Below are 22,759 nucleotides of genomic sequence, written 5' to 3' on the forward strand. Positions count from 1 at the left end.
AAGGTTGAAATAATAGGTTGGTAACCCAACAAAAGTCTTAAGGATAGAGCACTGGAACCTGTTTTATTGAAGCAATATTGAGCACTGAGCTCTTCAATATTGCATAGCTAAAGTGCCACTTTGGAATGCTAAGGTGGGCAGTCAAATGACACCTGGAATTACAGGTAAGCATGGCCTGGGAGAACAAAATGAAGCAGGACAAAGGCTGATAGAATTTTGCCAAGACAACTCACTCTGCATAACAAACACTCTCTTCCAACAACCTAAGAGACGGCTTTATAGATGGACTTCACCAGATGGACAACACCGAAATCAGATTGACTACATCCTTTGCAGCCAAAGGTGGCGGACACCTATACAGTCGGTAAAAACAAGACCTGGAGCTGACTGTAGTTCCGATCATGAACTTCTTCTTGCACAATTTAGGATCAGACTAAAGAGATTAGGGAAGACCCACAGGTCAGCTAGATATGAGCTCACTAATATCCCTAAGGAATATGCAGTGGAGGTGAAGAATAGATTTAAGGGACTGGACTTAGTAGATAGGGTCCCGAAAGAACTCCGGACAGAAGTTCGCAACATTGTTCAGGAGGCGACAACAAAATACATCCCAAAGAAAGAGAAAACCAAGCAGGCAAAGTGGCTGTCTGCTGAGACACTGGAAGTAACCCAAGAAAGAAGGAAAGCAAAAGGCAACAGCGATAGGGGGAGATATGCCCAATTAAATGCAAAATTCCAGAGGTTAGCCAGAAGAGATAAGGAATTATTTTTAAACAATGCGCGGAAGTGGAAGAAAACAATAGAATAGGAAGGACAAGAGACCTCTTCCAGAAAATTAGAAACATCGGAGGTAAATTCCGGGCCAAAATGGGTATGATCAAAAACAAAGATGGCAAGGACCTAACAGAAGAAGAAGAGATCAAGAAAAGGTGGCAAGAATATACGGAAGACCTGTATAGGAAGGATAACAATATCGGGGATAGCTTTGACGGTGTGGTCAGTGAGCTAGAGCCAGACATCCTGAAGAGTGAGGTTGAATGGGCCTTAAGAAGCATTGCTACTAACAAGGCAGCAGGAGACGACGGCATCCCAGCTGAACTGTTCAAAATCTTGCAAGATGATGCTGTCAAGGTAATGCATGCTATATGCCAGCAAATTTGGAAAACACAAGAATGGCCATCAGATTGGAAAAAATCAACTTATATCCCCATACCAAAAAAGGGAAACACTAAAGAATGTTCAAACTATGGCACAGTGGCACTCATTTCACATGCCAGGAAGGTAATGCTCAAGATCCTGCAAGGTAGACTTCAGCAATTCATGGAGCGAGAATTGCCAGATGTACAAGCTGGGTTTAGAAAAGGCAGAGGAACTAGGGACCAAATTGCCAATATCCACTGGATAATGGAAAAAGCCAGGGAGTTTCAGAAAAACATCTATTTCTGTTTTATTGAGTATTCTAAAGCCTTTGACTGTGTGGACCATAACAAATTGTGGCAAGTTCTTAGTGGTATGGGGATACCAAGTCATCTTGTATGCCTCCTGAGAAATCTGTATAACGACCAAGTAGCAACAGTAAGAACAGACCACGGAACAACGGACTGGTTTAAGATTGGGAAAGGAGTACGGCAGGGGTGTATACTCTCACCCTACCTATTCAACTTGTATGCAGAACACATCGTGCGACATGCTGGGCTTGAGGAATCCAAGGCTGGAGTTAAAATCACTGGAAGAAACATTAACCATCTCAGATATGCAGTTGATACCACTTTGATGGCTGAAAGCGAAGAGGAACTGAGGAGCCTTATGATGAAGGTGAAAGAAGAAAGTGCAAAAGCTGGCTTGCAGCTAAACCTGAAAAAAACCAAGATTTTGGCAACCAGCTTGATTGATAACTGGCAAATAGAGGGAGAAAATGTAGAAGCAGTGAAAGACTTTGTATTTCTAGGTGCGAAGATTACTGCCGATGCTGACTGCAGTCAGGAAATCAGAAGATGCTTAATCCTTGGGAGAAGAGCAATGACCAATCTCGATAAAATAGTGAAGAGCAGAGACCTCACGCTTACAACAAAGGTCTGCATAGTTAAAGCAATGGTGTTCCCCATAGTAACATATGGCTGCGAGAGCTGGACCATAAGGAAGACTGAGAGAAGGAAGATAGATGCTTTTGAACTGTGGTGTTGGAGGAACATTCTGAGAGTGCCTTGGACTGCCAGAAGATCCAACCAGTCCATCCTCCAGGAAATAAAGCCAGACTGCTCACTTGAGGGAATGATATTAAAGGCAAAACTGAAATACTTTGGCCACATAATGAGAAGACAGGACACCCTGGAGAAGATGCTGATGCTAGGGAGAGTGGAGGGCAAAAGGAAGAGGGGCCGACCAAGGGCAAGGTGGATGGGTGATATTCTAGTGGTGACGGACTCGTCCCTTGGGGAGCTGGGGGTGTTGATGACTGACAGGAAGCTCTGGCGTGGGCTGGTCCATGAAGTCACAAAGAGTCGGAAGCGACTAAACGAATAAACAACAACAACAAAGTGCCACTTAACAGATGATATCCTCCAAACTGTAGCAGTAATACAGCACTGCGTCCAGGGCAGCATACGTGGGTGGAAGCCCCAACACAATAAAATTCAAGAAACTTAAGAAGAGATGTTCCAAACATTGCAGCCAATTAAAGCCAGTTAGGCCCATGAATAGTTGTCTGATAATGATCTTCAGCATTTCTAGGTTTAACTGAATTGTGTTTATTCAAAAATAGAGAATATTCCTTAAAAAAAAACTACATGCTGCCTTAAAAATAGAAGTACAAACCAAGCATCTTATCAAAGTACTTGATACTTACTAAGTGATTTATCAGGAATATGTTTATGCATATCACTCTGTTGTGAGGTTTTTTGGGGGGAGGGTTGTATAGAATATTAAAATATCAGTGTAATGAGATCATCAGTAGCAAAGTTTGAGATTGTTGCCTAATTGATACTTGAACTGTCTTGGAAAAGGGGGTAGACCCTGAGTTCTTGGTTGCATTTCTTAAGGTTGAGGGAGATGACACAAATACTTTCCCCCTTTTTCAAGCTTCAGACAGAACTATAAACAGGAGAATGACTCTCAAGGGCTGAATTAAGCTGTAACATTGTGTATCTATTGCAAAGCTTTCTTACAGTCTTAGCAAATCACTGTTTTAAATAGTTACCATTATTTGATCACATTTATTTACCGTAAACAAAAAGAAACAAAAAATCAGTGATTAAATTTAGGATTAGACAAGTACAGTTTCCACAGTAAGAAAGTTGTCTGCTTGGAATCTAGAACAGCTAAAAATCATATGGGGTCCAGTTAAAAGGTGCTAGTTTTGTCATAACCTCCTAAATGATGTCATCTTCTGATGACAGCAGAAGATAAATCTTTACCCAAGTTCTGGACTAGAATTGTTAAGTTAAATGAAATATATAAGCATAATCCCATAGGATTGAGTGATAGTATACAGTATATTCTATATGTTGCCTTGATTATTTATAAATAAACTGCTAGCAGATAAGAAAATAATATAAAGAAGAGTGGTGTTTTACAGTTTTTTTTTAAGAGTTTAAGCAAACATAATGAAAAAAGATGGCAAATGTGATATAGGAAGTATGCATTTTTTTATTATAAAATTTTCATTGCTTTTTATTTAATAATAAAAAACCCCCACAATAATAATAAAGATACATACATTATCCAGAAGAAAAAAAAACAATAAAAAGTGCTATTACAAAAAAGAGAAAAAAATACACCAAAGGAAAAAAAAATTGGCATAGTATATCATTATAACAGTAAACAATTACAAATCTATATATATTTATCTAATGCAAATATTGTTTAGATGCATATATATTTCTAATACATTTATATGACTATCATTTTTTTAACCTAATGTATTTTGTATAAATGAGCCCCATATTTCATTATACTTTTCCATGCAAAGTCTACACCTGCAGGCAATCCGCTCATAAGTGGTGAATGCAATCAAGTCTTTAATCCATTGAATAAATGGGGCCATACATTTATCTTTTCAATGCTGCAATATCAGTCTCTTGGCCATAGTAAGGGCATGGAGAATCCATTTATGTTCTCCAGATGTCAAATTCCATGTACTAAGCATACAGTTCAAAAGAATAAGAAATTTGCATATATTTGATACTTGCTTTTCCATCTAGGCCAGTATTGAGTCTGATTGATAGCAAATCCCCACAGAATTGTGCTTAAACTTTTACATCAATTGCTGAGCTTTTACAAACTCCCTGAGCTTTTTTATATGAAATAATCAACCTTGGAACATTTTTAATAAAAGCCTATGTTTTATCACTGGACTGAAGACCTCCCTATTTTCCTGAATAATCAAATTTGGAGAAGGAGTGAACCAGATATGAAGTATGCTCGTGAATGGGCTGGTATATTGAACACATTCATATTCTTTTCCTAGAATCAGCTTAGTCAATGTAATAATGCCCTGGAGAACTCTGAAGAATTGCTGGAATTTGCTGCACGATCCCTGGACATAAAAGATTCAGAAGAATTTTCAAAGGTATAAAATTTGCCAAACGTGAACAAGCAGTAGATAAAAACTATATATCAGTTGTCTGCAGTTACTTCAGTAATGTATAATAAAACTTGGTGGTAGAACTAGCATGTTTGAAATGTTGCTATTTCAGCAATATCTTTATTGATGAACTTTTTGCTGAGCTTAGCCAAATGGTACCTGTCAGTTAACAGAGGCTTTGTTTTGCTTCCAAAATATGTGAAATCTCTTTGGAGGAGCAGAACCCTGATCCCTGTTGCTTTTGTAGTAAATATCTGGCACGAAACTTAGTTTCATAGTCCTATTGTGCCTGTTTTATTGCTATTCTTTAGCTCTGACTATCAAGAATGATTGATGTTAATGAAGTTACCATGGAATATGTGGCCATTCTACATACAGTTACCTGCTGAAGTAGCAGAATACGTACTGCATATCATTTTGCTTCTAGCTAAAGACATTGAGTAATCACTTCTTAGATCCATCTTCCATTAAATATTTATTCAATAAGGAAGTTAAGCAAGCTTAAATTGGGGACTGAGGAGAGGTGGTGTTGTCATATCAAATTTCATATAGGATAATTATTTTAGCTGGTAACATGAGAAAAAAATAGTTTGCAAGCATTCACAAATCAGGCTTGCATGATGCCACTGACAGCACTCAATCTGACTGTAAGAAAGTATTTGAGTTGCTGAACTGTGAAGCTCATTGGATTATATCACCTTTCCTAGTACACTTGTGGGTGGCAGGCACAGGAAAACTAAGAGGTGTGTATGAGAACCATAGGAGCTAGCATTTTTCTGTCCAAACTATTTCAAATTCCCCAGCGTTCTGGTATGTGCAAAAACAGCCAGGTTTGAGCATCTAATTAAAAGTGATTTTGTTCTCCATATTTGTTTTCCATATTAGTTTTTTCAGTGAATATGGATGTTCTGTCAGATATTCAGAGAGCAAATTACTGATTATAGCAATTTCTTTTTTCTCCTTATTTTGAATGGTTGTCTTATAAGAATATGCATTTGTGTTAATATTGTACAAAATCTTCTATGTAGAATTACACTCTGAGAACTTTTCCACATACAACTTCTAAGGAGAATTACAGGTTAATCAAACAAAAAAGCAGAATCAGGAATTTCTTGAAATTTGTTTCCAGTGTATTGTGGTTGCAGAGTCATGCATGGAACTTTAAAATGTATAGGGCCAGATTTTAGGATTTTTACTTCAATTTTCTGTGTCACTTTCTGTTGCACTATTGCAAAAGGTAATAATTACCTTACAACCAGAAAATGTGAGTAATATATTTTTTTCTGTCCAAAACTAAGTAATAAATAAAATTGTTTGAGTTGAAGAATATATTTTGATTGTGCAGATGAAAACATACCTTGTCTAGTATATATGTAGCTATGTAAGTGGAGGCATTCACACAGCTTTCTAGCAAATGTAACTTGTATTCATTTGGGCTGCACAAATTCTGCAAAAGAGACACTTTAACATGTATGAGGCACCTGTTTCCAAATAGCTAAAGCAGCCCCATCATTTTTCAGGCTTGCATAGCTGCTTTAGAAACTGCTCCAGTAGATCTTTTGCTGTGATGTACAGACCTGTGGAGTTGGTTGGGAGCAGTTTTTAAAGCAGCTGTACAAGCCTAAAAAAACATGGAGCTGCTTTAACTCTTCAAAATGGGATGCTTAGCACATGCTCCTGCATGTTACCTCTTTTGAAAGATTTGCGTAGCCCTAACACCAGTTAATAACCCAAGAAACCAGCAAGTATCTCTTGAATGTTTCTGAGTTGGGCTAGTCTCCTTAATATCCCAGAAATTTGATGGTGTATTATGTACAGTTGTTTGTGGGTTCTTTCAGTGGCTTTGTTGCTTATTACTGAATTTCTAATTTGAATTAACAACGGCTTATGATGCAAAATCTTCAATTATAACATTCTGATTGGCCTTGTGAATCATTCACTAACTCTTTCTTGCATGTCACTGCAGATGAAACTTGCATGAAACCATTAACTACCTTCTCTCTCTTCTTCCTGATGTACCTCAAGGCTGCCAGACAGATCAAGGATAGGTACAGTACAAACTCATTTGATTCTGTTTGTAATTTTTTCTTAATTGGAGTTGAGAATTTTAGAATCAGGTCATTTTTCTGATGTGATGCAACCAAATGATTATGTTTTGCATGGTGATGAGATGCATTGCTCTTTTTGGCCTTATGTTTCCTTATGCCTGTGGTGTGTATTAATTTTCACTTGAAAAAGTATCATTTAAATAGAAATGTGACTAGGAAAATAATCATTCTTTCTAGCATTAGTCTCTTACGTCAGGAGCAGTTTAAAATTTAGTTGAAGGTTCTGATAGACAGTCTCAAAATGTTTGTTTATATGATGCTAGATATAAATATTGCAACTTGTTAGGGTTCTTCAGTGTGACCTGGAAAGCTGAAATTTGGTATGGAATATATTTCCAAAACAACCAGATTGCTAGGAAAATTTGCAGGTAGGGCATTTCTGTTCTTTACATGAGAAGATTATTTTATATATACAGTAGTTGGAACTTGAAATATATTCAGGTCATGGAATCCTGAGAATTAAAATGACCAGTGTCCACATCTAGTGCACAGTCCCAGACAGGTTAATTTCTTAAGAGGTGAGCATAGAGCAAAGTAAACTACTCATAAAATGGTCATGGTTCCAATTACTTAGTATCCAGTATATGGAAAAGCACATTATTTGCTAATTCAGCCTTATTTATTCCTGCACTAGGTACAGGATTGCTAAAAGTTTGCTGGCTACCAAAAAAATTCTACTAACTTGTTACTGTCACTTGTCTGCCTTTTAAACTGTCTGACTCATGGGGAATGTGTTACTACTTGTAGTTTATCAAGTATCTAAATTTCAGTGGGTTGACTAAAATACTTTCCAAGTAGTTTGCATCTTACAGAACCGTAGGTCAGAAATTTAAAGGCCTGTCTCTCTAATTCCTAATTTTAGAGTCACAATGGCTCCAGCATTCCGCTTGTCTTTGAAACCCAGAGTGAGTGACAATATGACACACCTGATGGTGGATTTTTCTCAGGAGCGGCAAATGCTTCAGGCACTAAAGTTCTTGCCAGGTAAAAAAAAAGAATGTTATTTGCAGGAATGAGTTGCAATATAATACATCTTCCTCCTTAAACGTAATAAAGAAGATATTTCCTTTTTTCAGTTTGTTCTAGAGTATATCTTTGAGGTGAGGGGAACAGGGAAGTAAAGAGGTTCATAATTGTGTATATTGTAGGTTGTATTTTTTGTTTTGTAGTGCCTGTTGATATAATATCAGAGTTTAGCTGCAGTAGCTAGCAAAGACTAAATGGAAGTGGGAACTAAGCTGTCTATGATGCATTCTAAGAGATGGCAGTATTACCAAATATACTCATGAAGAAACACAGCTTTATTAACTTACTGGGTCTATTCCCAGTTGCTAGTCATCAGTAAGTTTTGCTTTAAAAGAATCTTTTTCAGCTTTGCATAGCCAGTTTCCAAGTAGCATTTTTGTGGCATCTGTATGTGCTCAAAAAGTTGATTGAAAGTTGTCAGGATATTAAACCTGATGTCATATTGTGGGTAAATCTTGTAGCCTAGTAGAATAAAGCTCCCAAATATTTAGGCAATACTGAACATTCATATAACTGTAATTTTAATTCAGTGTGATAAATAGTTGAATTTAAATGAAGTGATGCACAGGTGACTTTCTTCCCTTGACAATGCAGTTTTGAAACTTACACTGAGTGACTCACTGGTATTTCAGTCCAGAATTGCCCAAATGTTACTGACGTGTGCATTTAATTGCCATTAATTGCTGCTACTTCTCATCTGTTCTTTCCACTCCATCACACTCACACAAAAAATGCTAGAACTAGACTTCTTTCTGTTTGTGACATAAAACTACAAAACTCCAGCCACTATTAATGGGTGCCTGTTTTTACTGGAAGCATTCACAGTATTTGCTTTGCTTGGGATGTCCTTCATCTTTCCCAAGCAACCAGAGCTGATGCTTGGCACTGGTATTCGAAAACACCTGCAGCTGAGAGAATCTGTGAGTATTGGCTCTTGTTTCCTCCAGCTAAATGGAAAATGGTTCCTGCCTCCAGTGCAAGTGATAAAAGTCAGTGTTGCAATCTGAGGACTCATATTCCAGTTTGCTGAGTTAAACCTCAGTGGTTTATGGCTGGGTTCACAGCAGAAACCATTGTTTATAAACCAAACCATAAACTATGGTTTACAGTTTGTGGTTCACATAACATGTTAAGTTAAAACCGGACAATTCACTTCATAGCTTAGTTTCATGTTTCAAGGCAGTCACTTTGTTTAAATATATTTCAGTAGCTGTGTTAGTGATCAAATCTGTGTTCCTCCACTTGAATTTTCCTAAAGCTTAGTTTAAGGGTGGAATTCTACTTTATCAATGTTTTGTTTGCTTATATTTTTTAACAGTTCCCAGAGCTCCAGAGATTATTTTAACAGACTGTCTGGTAGCTGACAACGCTGTAACGATAGCATGGCAAATGACAGAAGAAGACAACAAAATTGATCACTATATACTAGAATTTAGAAAAACCAACTTTGATGGGCTTCCTCGCATAAAAGATGAGAGATGTTGGGAATCTATAGACTACATTAAGGGCACTGAATATACATTATTGGGTAATTATACTTTTGTTTCCTCTTCAGATTGTGTTCTAGTAGTTTCTAATTACTAATTACTCAATCCTCTTCAGATTGAGTTCTAGTAGTTTCTAATTATAAAATAAATTTCTGATGGAATCTGGTAAAATGATTTGATTTTTATGACTGTACTAGAACAATAATAGAGTAGCTCACTACTAAGGACAAATCTCCAAGTTAAAGCTAACTAGAACTATTACAAGATCACATAATGGGCAAGACAAACACAATTGCTTAACAATTATTCTAATATTCTAACCTCCCATGCTACTGGGGTTACTGAGGGTAATTTATTTTATTATTTATTTGATAGGATAGTAATGTTAAATTTTTTATAACATTTGTTTAACAAAGCATGACCATATTCTCTGTCTTTCTGGATTATGGGAATGAGAAGGTGATGGTGCTGCAATTTCCACATGCTTTTCAGTTTTTAACTTATTTTTTAGCTTAAGTTATCAGTAGTATAACTGAAATGAAAAGAGAAATGAAAGTCAGAAAACACCCATCTCATCTTGCTCTCATTCTGTCCCTGGCAACTTTCCATTATTAAGGGAAATAAGCATTGCAGGAAATCTCTTAGGTTCCAGGAATAAAACCTGAAGTAAGCGATGGGAGTGGGATTGTTTAAGTACACTTTATTTTGATATGGGAAATAACTATTTTCTGCAAACCTGCAGTTAAAACAATAAAAAAAAAATGTGGGATTCTTCCAATGAAGTTCCAGTAAAGTTCTTCCAATATATGCATTATCACCGTATCTCATAATTAAGCCTGATTCTTTGCTTGTTTTTTAGTATCCAAATTGTCCACTCTTGATTTCGTGTTATGTATCTTGGAATATATTTAATTCATTCCCAATATTTTACTCTCAGTGGAAATGAATAGTCAATTTGAATGGACAAATAGCACGATAAAATTGACATTCTGTATATCTTACCTCATTTCCTCAGCATCAAGTGCTATTAATACCCAAAATTATCTGTGTGTGTGCACACATGTGTCTGTATATGTGTGTCTGTCCATGTGTGTGTGTGTATGTAAATATGTATGTATGTATGTGTGTAATACTCCTTTCATTCTTGTGCTATTAACTTTTTTTTTTGTTCATCATATAGTCTTTGTGTCTCTGAATTTTTTTTTTTTTTTTTCCTTCTACCAGGACTAAGATTTGATTCAAAATACATGAACTTTCGTGTCCGAGCTTGCAACAAGGCTGTGGCTGGGGATTATTCGGATCCTGTAACTTTAGAGACAAAAGGTAAAATTGCATACCTAAAATTAGCTTCCTATATTGTCTTAAATATGGGTCAGATCTGAACCTGACTATAAAGGAGCTGTCTTTGGGCAGTAACTATTTCTCCATCTGATGTAATTTAGTATTTGAGTTATAGCCCTGATGCTGGACAGTACACTTTATTAGAAGTTGCAAATACATGAAAAGACCTGCAAAAAGGAACAATTCTCTCTCAACCAGCTTTGACATTTATTTCAGTTTAAGACCAAGCTTACAAGCATGGAGAGAGCGTGAGAATGCTAAGAATGTCATTTGAACCCTTTTGCACATATCAGTGTACTGTAAGATGTTATCAGTTGTCTACATGTTTTTAATAGCTTTTAGTAGTAATTGTCACTGCCATAGTGTATGCAAAAAGGTTCTGAATATTATTTTTGGGATTGAAAGCCTAGGATTATTTAGGGATAACTGATCTTAATTGTTGCTTTAAAAAGAACTTGGCTGGTGTGTGTGTGTGTGTGTGTACACATACACATATATAATTCATTGCTGTAAGATTGGAACTGCTACATACAGTTTTAGAGTGCTGTGTTCTTCAGCTTTGCTTCTGCTAACTTTCACCCTTTTATGAAATATGCATTAATGATATTTTATTTATACTACTTTTAGTGGAGTGAATCTTAGCATAATCTTCAAATTTAGCATTATAAAAATGTATTGATTTTTTTCTAGAGAATATTCAAAGTTCTGTGTTAAAATAAGAAATAACTGTATAATGCATTCTAATTTAATACAGTAATATATTGCTTAGTTTCTAAGCATGAAGACAAGTAGAGCAGTGTAGACTCAATTATGCCATTTAAGTAACAAAAATAAACTTTAGATTTCCATAAAGCAAATTCCATGAGGAATGTGATTCAGTTCTGACTGCTAGGTTGTTTTAACACCTCTGGCCTCTGAGAATATTAGCAATCATTTCCTTAGCATTGTGTTTCTGTTGCACTAAAAATGGGAAATAATGTTTCTAAGACTTATATAAATACTAAGCCTTCTCCATTTAATGCATTTATTTAACCACTAAAAGATCAAATGATAATAATCTGGTGCTCTGCCAATTAGATCAGCATGGTTTTTTGCCCATATATCAGTTGGCATTGAAAATAAATACACTGCTTTTATTCATTACTGTTAAAAGCCAAGTACTATCAGAATTCCCTAGATCTCTTAACAACAAATTGACATGGTTGTCTTCTATTGTGTGTACATCTTTTTTCTGAATTAAAACTGAAAAATGTGTTGGGTTTTTGTTGTTTCACACACAGTTTGTTTAGTGGTTAAGGCACCAGGCTAGAAACCAGGAGACAGAGAGTTCTAGTTCCACCTTAGGCCTGAAAGCCAGCTGGGGGACCTTGGACCAGTCATTCCCTCTCAGCCCAACTCACCTCACAGGGTTGTTGTTGTGGGGAAAAGAGGAGGAAGAAGTCGTATTAGCTATGTTGGCTGCCTTGAGTTATTTATAAAAATAATAAAGGCAGGATAGAAAAGAAATAAATTAAAAAAAAATTAAAATTAACTGAGGGCTAAACTGTACAAATACTTGACACTTTTAAAATGTGCTCAAATGCCCAGTCTTTGAGAGTAAAAAATGAGGATACTCTCATGCTTGTTTGTTGCTGAAAATAACCCCTTTCCTGCTTATTTATCTTGTAAGGTACTGGTATTATTTTTAACAAAAACACTTTAAAGGGCTATGAGTTGAAAGGAGGAGGCAATTTTCCAGAGAAAACCAGTGGCTCAGAGAAAGGACTTTGCATTAAATAAAAATAGTACATTCTATTTTGATATGCCTTTCATATTTATTCAGCTCTTGTATTCAATCTGGATGGTTCATCATCTCATCTTAATTTAAAAGTTGAAGATTCCTATGTTGAGTGGGACTCTACTGGAGGGAAAAGCCAAGAAAACAAAACAAAAGGAAAAGAAAACAAAGGCAGGTAAGAAAACGGAACTATTCTAAGTAACGTGTCAGAGGGGAAGTGGGATACGCATGAGGGATTAAAAGTATCTTTATTTTCTTCAGTTTTAGAAACTCTGACTATTGATTCTAACTGTTCATATTGCTAGCACTTTGAGATAATACTTGAAATATTTCATCTCTGGAAGAAATACAAAAAGTGATAATGCAATAACATTACAAGACAGTATATTTCACTGTTTCTGGTTAAGGGTATGGCTATAAACCTTGCTGTGCTAAATATAATGGACTATATTACTGATATATTTGGGATTAATAACTTGTTGCATTTTTCTTTTCATTCATGAATTTTATGTGTAAATGACACATTATTAGAAGCAGATTTATGCATAAAATAAATATATGAAAAATAATCTGAAGATTATGTCATAACAATGGGGAATTTTTTTTAATGTACAGTAGAACATCTTAAATTAAAAGAACAATTCTCCTATACACTGAAGTTAAGATGTCCTTAATCCAATTACAAATGTGGAACTTTGGGGCTTTTCTAAGATCAGCCTTGTTAAAACAGAATCATCTCATTTTTATATCTTTTTGTAACCAACAATGTTTAAAAAAACCTGAAAATGAAGCCCATGGTGGCAGTCAGTTGAAATGAAATAAATTTTCAAATGAGGATCAGCAAATAGCACAGCAGCCATTAGAGATATATGAGGCATATGTTATCCTTCATCAAAGGAATGGCATTGTCTTTTGGTATCATCAGAAATCTTAGCCCTCATCCAAGTGACTGGAAGAAATAATACTCCATGGATATTCAGGAAAACCACAAGAGGAGGGAAAGGCAGTTATGCAAACAATTTTTAGACATTTGTTCCCGGAATTGCAACTGCAGTCATAATTTAAGAACATTTCAAGAAAAACAACCATAGCTAATGTTAATATATGTACCATGATGTAAATTACATCATAAGCCATGTGCAAGCCCAGACCATAGTTTAAATTGTGGTAGCATACTTATGCCACCATGTGTACTCATAGCTTGCAGAAGTTTTTCACCTTAATCATGGTTCCATATATGGTCCAAATCCAAATAGATTGTGCTTCTTAACCTACGATTACCTCCCCCTTCTGGTGTCTGGTTGGGAAGACAGGGACAGGAGCAGCCATGAGGTAAAATTGTTGCAGCGTCAGCCTTTTCGTCCCTTCTGTGTTTCAGTGCCTTGAGTGGGTGGGATTGAAACAGTATGTGTATATATTATTTTTTTGTTTGTTCATTCATTTGTTCTGCTGCACAGGCTTTTGAAGGAATCCAGAACAGTGTAGATAAAGAGCAATAAACAGTTTCCATAAAGCAATAAAAATCGAACAAAATGAATTTCATCTTAAAAGACTGGCCCTTGAACAAATGCCTGGGTAAACATACATATCCTCAGCCATCACTTAAAGCAAAACTGGGGGTGTGGGGGACGCACACTTTATCGGAAGGGAATTCTCTAATGGGGGTATCAGCATCAATAAGGCCCTGCTTCTCACAACAGTGTTGGGAGCCAGCCCTGCTGATGGAACCGTAAGATTTGGCGGCTTTATCAACACTTTAAATTGGGCACAGGAGATCATAGGTGGGCAGGCAGCGTGGGTCATTAAGAATCCAGCCTCACTTAGCTACACATGTAATAACCTTAAAGCTGGGTTTTATACTAGCCAGTTATGATGTGTTGCAGTGGGAAAATTGTGCAAATAATTAAGCCGTGAAGCACCAAAGCTCCCCTTTCCTGGTTCAGGGAGAGTCATAATGAGCACACCAGCCATAGTAAGGGCACTGAGAGAAGTAGGGGAAGCCCGGTGCCAGCTTGAAGGTCACTAGTTTTTTTTCTAAGATGTTTGTAGAAGAGAGGAAAAAATGAACGCAATTGGGATATTGGCTTATATGGAGAGCTAGCAGCAAACTGCATCTGGCCATAATTTGCCTTACTGTCGGGCAGACTGCCTGTGGGTAAGTATATAAACTATAGTTAGTGCCAGTTCTGGATTAGCATGTTGTGGCAACGTTGCATATCATGCAAGTAGATGACTTTAAAATAAGGCTGAATGGCATCAGTTCCTCTCATAGTAGTAATATTTAGTAGTAGTTTTAAAAAATAAATTACTGCTTTTTAAATATAAGATTTTGTGTAGCAGAAAGTAGCCTTTAACAACCTATTTTTATCTGACAGTGGCCAGATTACCCTTCTGAAGAACAGTTCAAGGTGATATTGTGCCTCCTCTTAGCCATAGGGTTTAGCCTCCAGCTTTACTCTTCATTTTTTTCCTTTCAGTTCTGTCTCTCTCTGGGCTTGGCATGAATCCCACAGCCTTTACCAGTACACAAGCCACTGAGTTCCAGTTGATTCCTCAGTGTGCTTTAATCTGTCACCTTTTGGATAACCCTTTTAATTTCCTTTGTGCAAAGCATTCAAGGCATTGTGTAACCTCTAATAATTTGCAAAATAGAAATAACTAAGTGTAAATGAAGAAAATCTGAAATAGGAAACTGCCTAGCTTGTTTTAAATTTATTTCAGTAATAAATAACCACATCCTGGTAAAAATAGCTGTACAAGCACTTTCTCTGTAAAAGACAGTACATATGCTCTCTCATATTCATTCTCTCTCACACACACATATATGCACACAGGGGAGGGGTTGAGGCAAATTTATTTATTTATTTTTCAAATAAATAAATTGGCTACCGCCCATCTCCCCCAAAAGAGGGACTCTGGGCGGTTTACAATAAAATTAAGACTATAATAATAAACAATTAAGATCTTATAAAAACAATTTACAAATATAAAATACAATATAAATAAATATAAAATCCAAGAGGTTAAAAATTCTGATCAGGTGGGAGGGGCTCTAAGGCACGAGCCAACCTCATGAATGGTTGCCCACCTTCCTGCCCCACACGAGACGGCATGATGATGATGTAACCAGCTTTGGAGTGCCACAATGCAAACTCCATCCCTTCTATATATGTGCCATGATGTTTGTATGCGTGTCATATGGAAGGGGCAAAACTTAGAGCACAATGCCACGTTCCTCATTTTGACCAAAGCCTCAAATCTTGCAAATGCCCCTACGTAAGTACACCACTGTGGGATGTCCTTTGCCTCTGGGCCTTCTAAATGGGTAGTCTTATTTAGTATCATGCTTTCATAGACCCTGAGCCAGTCTGGGCACTCAGTGTCTGCACTTAACAATCTAAGGATTCTTGCTATCTGCTTATTTCAGATTCAGCCAGTCATGTGCCATGTATTTATTCATAGACAGAATCTGTTTGTCTGGGCAGGTTATGGTATTTTTCCCATCCCTCCTACACCGAGGTGGCTGTAATATTCCCAGTAGGTAGTGGACCATTTACTCCATAATGAAGATGGAGCCCAATCGATCACTTCCCAATTTGAACTGAGATATCTGCTCCTTAAAACTATCTGGCAGAGGCATTTCTTAAGGCAGTCTGACTTTCTTGGCATTAATCTCTTTGCTGAAGGAGCACTTAAGTTTTGAGCTGCCTACTATGTTAGGCATCGAAAGTTGGCTTTGAAACAGACACCCCCTTTCCAAAATCCTCAAGCAGCTGATGAAATGAATGGATATATGTGCAGCACTGTGTTAACAGTTTTGGATCAATCATTGTTAGGGGAAGTGGATTGGCGAAACTATGTTGGCTATGTGTCTGCTGTAGTATGGATTAAAACCTTGGTTTCTTCTGCCCTCTATAGACAGACTAGATAGAATTCTACATCAAGAGAATAAAGCAGGCTTTCTTAATCAGATAAGGTTTATAATTGCCCTGCATGTCTTTTCATACAGAGAGAGTGTTCTAGATAAAACACCGTTTTTTGTTTGTTTGTTTGAACAAACAAAATACCATGGAAGTGGTACAGCTCAACTATAGTGGCTTATCAAATCAGTTGATTGTATGCATCATGGTACTGTCCTCATACAATCACAGAATTTGGCTTGTATTTATTCATGTACTGGTTGGTGGTTTCAAGTATAGCAAATATTTAAAATTATAAATGCTGTTGAGAATACTAGTAAAGGCTGTTAATATAAAAATATTTTCTGGGTGAAGGGAATTTGGAGCACATCAGAAAAATAGCATGTAGAGTTTTAAAGGGGGGAAGTATTAATTTCAGTCTGTGTTTGTCTTGTACCAAACACGGCAGTGTTTTAGTAAACTTGCTATTTTTCTGCATAATCTGACAGCAAACCTAAGATTGCTTTTATGGTAGAAATTAGAATATAATAGACTTTGCAGTAATGACTGACTTGGAGTACGAAAAGAGATGTGTGTATTAATCCTTTTGCTTGAATAAATGCTTTAATTTCTTGGCTTTGCTGTCTTTCATGCTTCACTTCTTTCTTTCTTTTTTTTTTGGTAAGTACTTTTTCTTAAATGTTTTACTTGGTGAAACACTTTTTCAGTGTTATATGGTTAGTGTTTTCAGCATCCACAGTAAGGTTTGATTTTGGAAAAATAGTTTCTGCTTTATGGTCTACAGGAGGGATAGGCAACTCTAAAGCTCCCTCCAACTGTAGGCTCCCTCCCTTCTGAAGTTCCTTCAGAATTTCAATTTCTTGCCATTTTGAGGCAGGAAACACATTAAAACTGTAATGTAAATCTCAAAAGAGCATATTTTATTTTTAAAAATATGTACCCAACCCCCCCAAAACCTAAGGGGAAAACAAACTCCCAAGTATGTGAATAATGTAACCCTAATCACTTTGCATCATCATCACTTCACCAAGAATGGACCTGTGCTCCCTAAGAAGGAATTAAGTATGATCCTTGATCACAAATATCTTGTCCGTACTGGTTTATTATAATACAATCTAAATTATTGTAAGTAGTCTAATTTAAAACATCTCCAGTATTTATAAAATCCATTCATAAAGAGTAAGGTGCACTGACTACAGGTAGTCCTTGCTTAACAGCGGTATTTGGGACCAGAATTTCCACCGCTAAGCAATGTGGTTGTAAAATATGATGTCATGTGACCATATTACTTAGCAGTGGCAATCCCAACAGTCTCCATTGCCAGCATTAAGCGAGGGTTGTGGGCGTTAAGCGAGGACCTCCTTGCAACTTCCTGCTGGCTTCCCAACAAGCAATGTGAACAGGGAAGTCCTGGGTGGCTTGCAAGGCCGGCAGGTGGGTAGGTGGCTGCTGCAGCATGGTGTGAGTGTGGCTGGGCTGGGAGCAGCTTCTGCCAACGTGGGAGGTGTGCAGCTGGCCTCTGCAGTGCTACGTGAATGTGGCCAGGGCGGGGATGGCTGCTGCTGGTGCAGGAGGGTGCGCAGGTGGCTGCTGCAGTGCCACGCAAGCGTGCACTACGCAGCGTGGGTGGAGGAGTGCTGTGGGCTCCCCAGGATCTTGTATTCCATAGCTGGGCTCCTTGGGAGAAAAAGCAGTGGGAGTGAGACCAACTTACAGGAGTAACTTGTGACCTTCCCTGCTCACTTCCTCGTTGACTTTGCTTGTGGGAAGCTGGCAGGGAAAGTCACAAATGACAATCACGTGACCATGGGATGCTGCAACTGCCATAAGTGTGCGCTGGTTGCCAAGTGCCCAGACGGTGAACACATGACTGCAGAGGTGCTGGGATGGCTGGAACTTTGAGGACCGGTCATAACTACCACTCGTTCAGCACTGTTGTGATTTCTAATGGTCGCTGAACAAGTGGTCATTAACTGAGGACTACCTGTACTATCGGTGCAATGCTTGTAAAGCTGGAAGATACAGTGAGGGAGAATTGGTGATGCAGTATTGAAATTGGGCATTTTCCTGGTATGAAGATACTGGTTTGAAGCTTTAAGGTATTAATATGGCAAAATTTGGGCATCTTCATAAGCAGACTTTTTTTGGTGTTATAGAATAACCACTTAATAATTTGTCAGTAACTTTTCTGTGGTTGCAGTATGTTTTATGTGCAGTTCCACTATCCTATTCTCTGCATGGCTTTTTGTTTTGAATATACAGAAATGTAAAGCATGCGTGTTTGGACAGTCTTTTGTCTTAAATGCTTCTGTCAAGCTTATTTCTATTTTCAGTGTGTCCAGACTAATTTGTTGCCTTAACTCACTTGTTACAGTCATTTTTACTTATATATCACAGTCAATTCAAATTCATTTCTTGCACCTTACAGAAGCGGCACTCCATCTCCAAAGCGGTCATCGGTTAGCTCACGCTCACCTTTGATAAGGGGCAGCAGAGATAGATTTACTGGGGAATCATATACAGTCTTGGGTAAGGTCTTTTTATAAGACTTTTTAATTTAAAGCTATGCATTCTTTTATTTCTTTAAAGCCTAGTCAGGAACAAAAAAAAGTTCCAAGAGCTACTTACAAACTTCACACATTAGATTATTACCATCTAAAAAACATACCAACAGAGAAAGGAATTGAAAGAGGGAAAAAAAACTTAAATGTGTTAGTTCATTGCCTAAATAGATAATTGGTTAGGTGCTATCAAGTCAGGCTCAACTCCTATAGTAGCTCTTCCAAGGACATCCCAATATTTTTTATCTCATCCATTTTATCCTTTCTTTCCATGTCTCCTCCTTTCAAAGAGCAATACTTTTTTTCTAGTTCATCTTCTGCTCACATCACTTCCCCAAAGCTTGTGACTTCTTGCTGGTCAAGGGTACAGTCATTTTTTACTTAGTGATTGTTTCTTCTTGCAGTCCATGATGCTCTTAGTAACTGTGTCCAAATTTCTAATTTCTTTCTCATTGTTGCTCTACTTTTTGTTGATTATATTTTGGTTTGCACTACATCTGTTCTTTGTTTGAGATGGTGTCAGACTAGGGTGAAGCTGCCATTACCTAAAAATGCAGCAGTCACGTATGCAGAGAGGACAAAAGCCAGGAAACCTGTCTAAAAGATCCCTTCAGGGAGGTAGATAAGAAGGAAGCAAGTCGTTAAGGAGACAAAGGAAAAATGTCACCTGAACCAGACAAAGGAAGTTGGGCCTGAGCACATGGAGAACCAGCCTCCCCCCCCCCCCATCCCATCTACCAAACTTGTGAAACCAACAAAGCAAGGACTTTTGGGGATAAAAAGGGTCCCAAAGCCCGCCCACTCCTTGAGTCGACTTTGGACCCAGACATGGCAGCTTCTGTCCCTCTAGCTAGTGCCTGGCAGCTTAGTTGGATGTGGGTAAGTGTGGATGAGCGTGTGTGTGCATGTGCGTGTGAGAAAGAGCAATGTATCTTGCAACCAGTAAAGTTTTGCTGTTACTTTAAATTCACTGGGACTCTGTGTATTTCAAAGAACCTGTTGTGCCTCAGTGTTCGGCTGAAAGTTATTTGTGTGTGTCCCTAATTACTTCCCGGCTGTTGACCAGGGCTGTGTGTCTTGTCTGCTCAAGCCGCACCTCTCTGGAAAACCCAGGTAGAAAGCAAGGGGGGCTGAGAAAGCAAGGGAGGCTGACAAGATCCGTGTGCCTCAGCAGGCTGTGAGTCTGTGAGTGATTGACCATAAACCGAACCTGGGAGCTTGTGTGTGTAACAATGGTCTTTTCTGCATTTCTTCTCTTTGGCTCTTTTCATGAGTTCAAGGTTCTGAGGAACAAGAAGAATCTATAGAAGGCCTTCTAGTGACCATTGACGGGGAACTCATCTGGGAGCTGTATAAAGTTATGAAGAGATTTACGAACACATATAAGCTCTACTTTACACTTATATGCTTTGTGTCTGATATTTAACATATGTGCGCTCTTAATCTCTGAGCCATCTAAAGTGTTAATTGATGCTACTGTGTTTCCTTACAGGAGATACTGCAATTGAAAATGGACAGCATTATTGGGAAGTGAAAGCTCAGAAGGACTGCAAGACATACAGTGTAGGAGTAGCATATAAAAATTTGGGAAAATTTGATCAGCTGGGAAAGACCAATACAAGCTGGTGTGTTCATATAAATAACTGGCTCCAGACCTCATTTGCAGCCAAACACAATAATAAAGCAAAAACACTAGATGTCGTGGTTCCAGACAGGATAGGAGTCTATTGTGACTTTGATGGAGGTAATTTTAAGACTTCAGAGCTATTACTGAGAAAACTGAAATAAAGTAATATTGTAGACAAGGTCTGCAAAATCTGGGTCTGAATTTATCTTTAAGCTGTTTTCTATAAAGCAAGATAAAATCATTGTTTTTTGAGTCTAAATGTATTATAGGACAAGAACAAGAGCATTAATTGAAACTGGTTTTATATCAATCTTACAAAAAACTTTACTGGCTTCCAGTTTATTTCCAGTTGTAATCCCAAGATATAAAGGGCTTTAGAATATCTGAAGGAATAGGTGTGGGCCTTTTCAGTGATAGTACACTTTCCTCCAATTCTGGAATGCCTTCCTCAGGAGATATGCTTGGACCTGATTTTTTAAAATTCTTCCAGACATTTTAATCATTTGGTGTGTTGAATTTAGCTTATTTGCTGCTTAGTAACTTTTCAACTACTGGTGCTGCTGCTTTTATCATTTTAATGTTTGGAATTTTAATTATTGTGTTTTACTATGCATTTTATTTTTTAATTTATTTAATTTATTTATTTGTTATTCCAATTTCTATCACTGCCCATCTCCCCCTGAAAAGGGGAACTCTGGGCGGTTTACAATAAAAATTAACCATTTAAAAGCATCAATGTATAAAATTACAAAATAAGCAACCAAGATACTAAAATAATAAATATAAATATAAAATCCAAGTGGGGGAGATTACATTCGGTAGGGAGGACTCTATTGCCCTTCCCATCCCAGGTGATAATGTGTGTGTGTGTTAAGAATTTTTAGAATGTGTGTGTGTGTTACGCTACTTTGGATAAATCTGGTTTTGAAAAGCAGCACATACAACAAACAAATAAATGGTTTGCTGACCAGTTATTTAGGGTAAATTAAGGTACTGCTGCAATGTGTTGATACAGGATTGGAAAATCCTGTATCGTATAGAATTTTATGTCAGCGTTACAGAATCTTGCAGCTTTTCTAAACTATAGCTCTTACCATTTGTCAGGCATGATTCAAAACAACTGCAGTGGCCCTGGATCTTTTCACTATGAAATAGTGTCAAAAGTGAATAGAAAATATCCCTTTTACTTTAAAACACAGCGGCAGGAGGGCAGGGAGTTAGGAAAATGGGATTTTTTAAACAGTCTGAGGAAAATACTTCTTGTGTGCATTATATAATCAATTTTTAACTTCATTACAGTACCTTAAATTAAATAGGTCAACCAAACAAAAACTTTATTATGGTATAAACCAGAATCAAATATAGTTACAAAGAAAGACAATTTGTTATTAACTGTGAAATGGGATCTCTTTATTCACAAGGGCAGCGTCTGGTTGTAAATGGTAATACAGTTTACAAGACCTCTGTAAGCTTTCAGAGTTACTTAAGTAACCAGTGCTGAAAGTAGGGTTGGACTAGACAGATGTTTTGTCTGAACAGGCAAAACAGTTCAGAGATGCTATCATAGGAATTAGTTCGATGTGCTTTAAATAAACAAACAAATTACCTTTTTGGCCATCTGTGGGTTGGTGCATACATGTGCTCTCATTCCATGCTTTCTGCTCCCTAGTTCATCTGGCAGTTGGCATAGAAATCAGGCATTAAGCAACTTGCTATTCCATAGTCCATCTATTCTGAGTCAAGAGCTACTTCTTAGCTACCCACTCATGCTGTAAAACTTATTTTTCTCTTTAGTCCTATATGCTGATGCTGGCAGCAAGATTTCTTTATTTATTTTCTATCCCACCTTTTTATTATTTTTTATAAATAACTCAAGGCGGCAAACATACCTAATACTCCTTCCTCCTCCTCCTCTTTTCCCCACAACAACCACCCTGTGAGGTGGGTTAGGCTGAGAGAGGGGGACTGGCTCAAGGTCACCCAGCAGGTTTTCATGTCTAAGGCGGGACTAGAACTCTCCTGCTACGCCTGATTGGCTCTTGGGCTGAGAGAGGGGGACTGGCTCAAGGTCACCCAGCAGGCTTTCATGTCTAAGGCGGGACTAGAACTCTCCTGCTACGCCTGATTGGCTCTTGGGCTAAGAGAGGGGGACTGGCTCAAGGTCACCCTGCCGGCTTTCATGCCTAAGGCGGGACTAGAACTCACAGTCTTCTGGTTTCTAGCCCGTTGCCTTAACCACTAGACCAAACTGGCTCTAATACTGTTTGTGGGTGATAGCTAATGGCATGTTCAGTGGTAACCAAGTACACTTTTGAAGATTTTGAACATTT

The 22,759-nt window shown here is 37.7% G+C and overlaps 1 protein-coding gene across 3 annotated transcripts in view; it reads left to right on the top strand.

Moving 5' to 3' along the window:
* The window catches only part of FSD1L (fibronectin type III and SPRY domain containing 1 like), a 42,181-nt gene that overhangs the window by 13,422 nt on the left and 6,000 nt on the right, over nucleotides 1-22,759 (top strand). The window contains exons 4-12 of one of the 3 annotated variants that reach the window (XM_063294935.1): nucleotides 4,466-4,567; nucleotides 6,608-6,630; nucleotides 7,553-7,674; nucleotides 9,035-9,244; nucleotides 10,428-10,526; nucleotides 12,367-12,496; nucleotides 14,697-14,729; nucleotides 18,670-18,770; nucleotides 20,295-20,546. In XM_063294935.1, coding sequence (XP_063151005.1) covers nucleotides 4,466-4,567; nucleotides 6,608-6,630; nucleotides 7,553-7,674; nucleotides 9,035-9,244; nucleotides 10,428-10,526; nucleotides 12,367-12,496; nucleotides 14,697-14,729; nucleotides 18,670-18,770; nucleotides 20,295-20,546 — 1,072 coding nt within the window. The remainder of the gene's footprint in view (nucleotides 1-4,465; nucleotides 4,568-6,607; nucleotides 6,631-7,552; nucleotides 7,675-9,034; nucleotides 9,245-10,427; nucleotides 10,527-12,366; nucleotides 12,497-14,696; nucleotides 14,730-18,669; nucleotides 18,771-20,294; nucleotides 20,547-22,759) is intronic. The other 2 variants (XM_063294936.1, XM_063294937.1) reach the window with 2 other exon arrangements.

The sequence above is a fragment of the Candoia aspera genome, chromosome 2 (assembly GCF_035149785.1).
Source record: "Candoia aspera isolate rCanAsp1 chromosome 2, rCanAsp1.hap2, whole genome shotgun sequence".
NCBI classification, from domain to species: Eukaryota; Metazoa; Chordata; class Lepidosauria; order Squamata; family Boidae; genus Candoia; species Candoia aspera.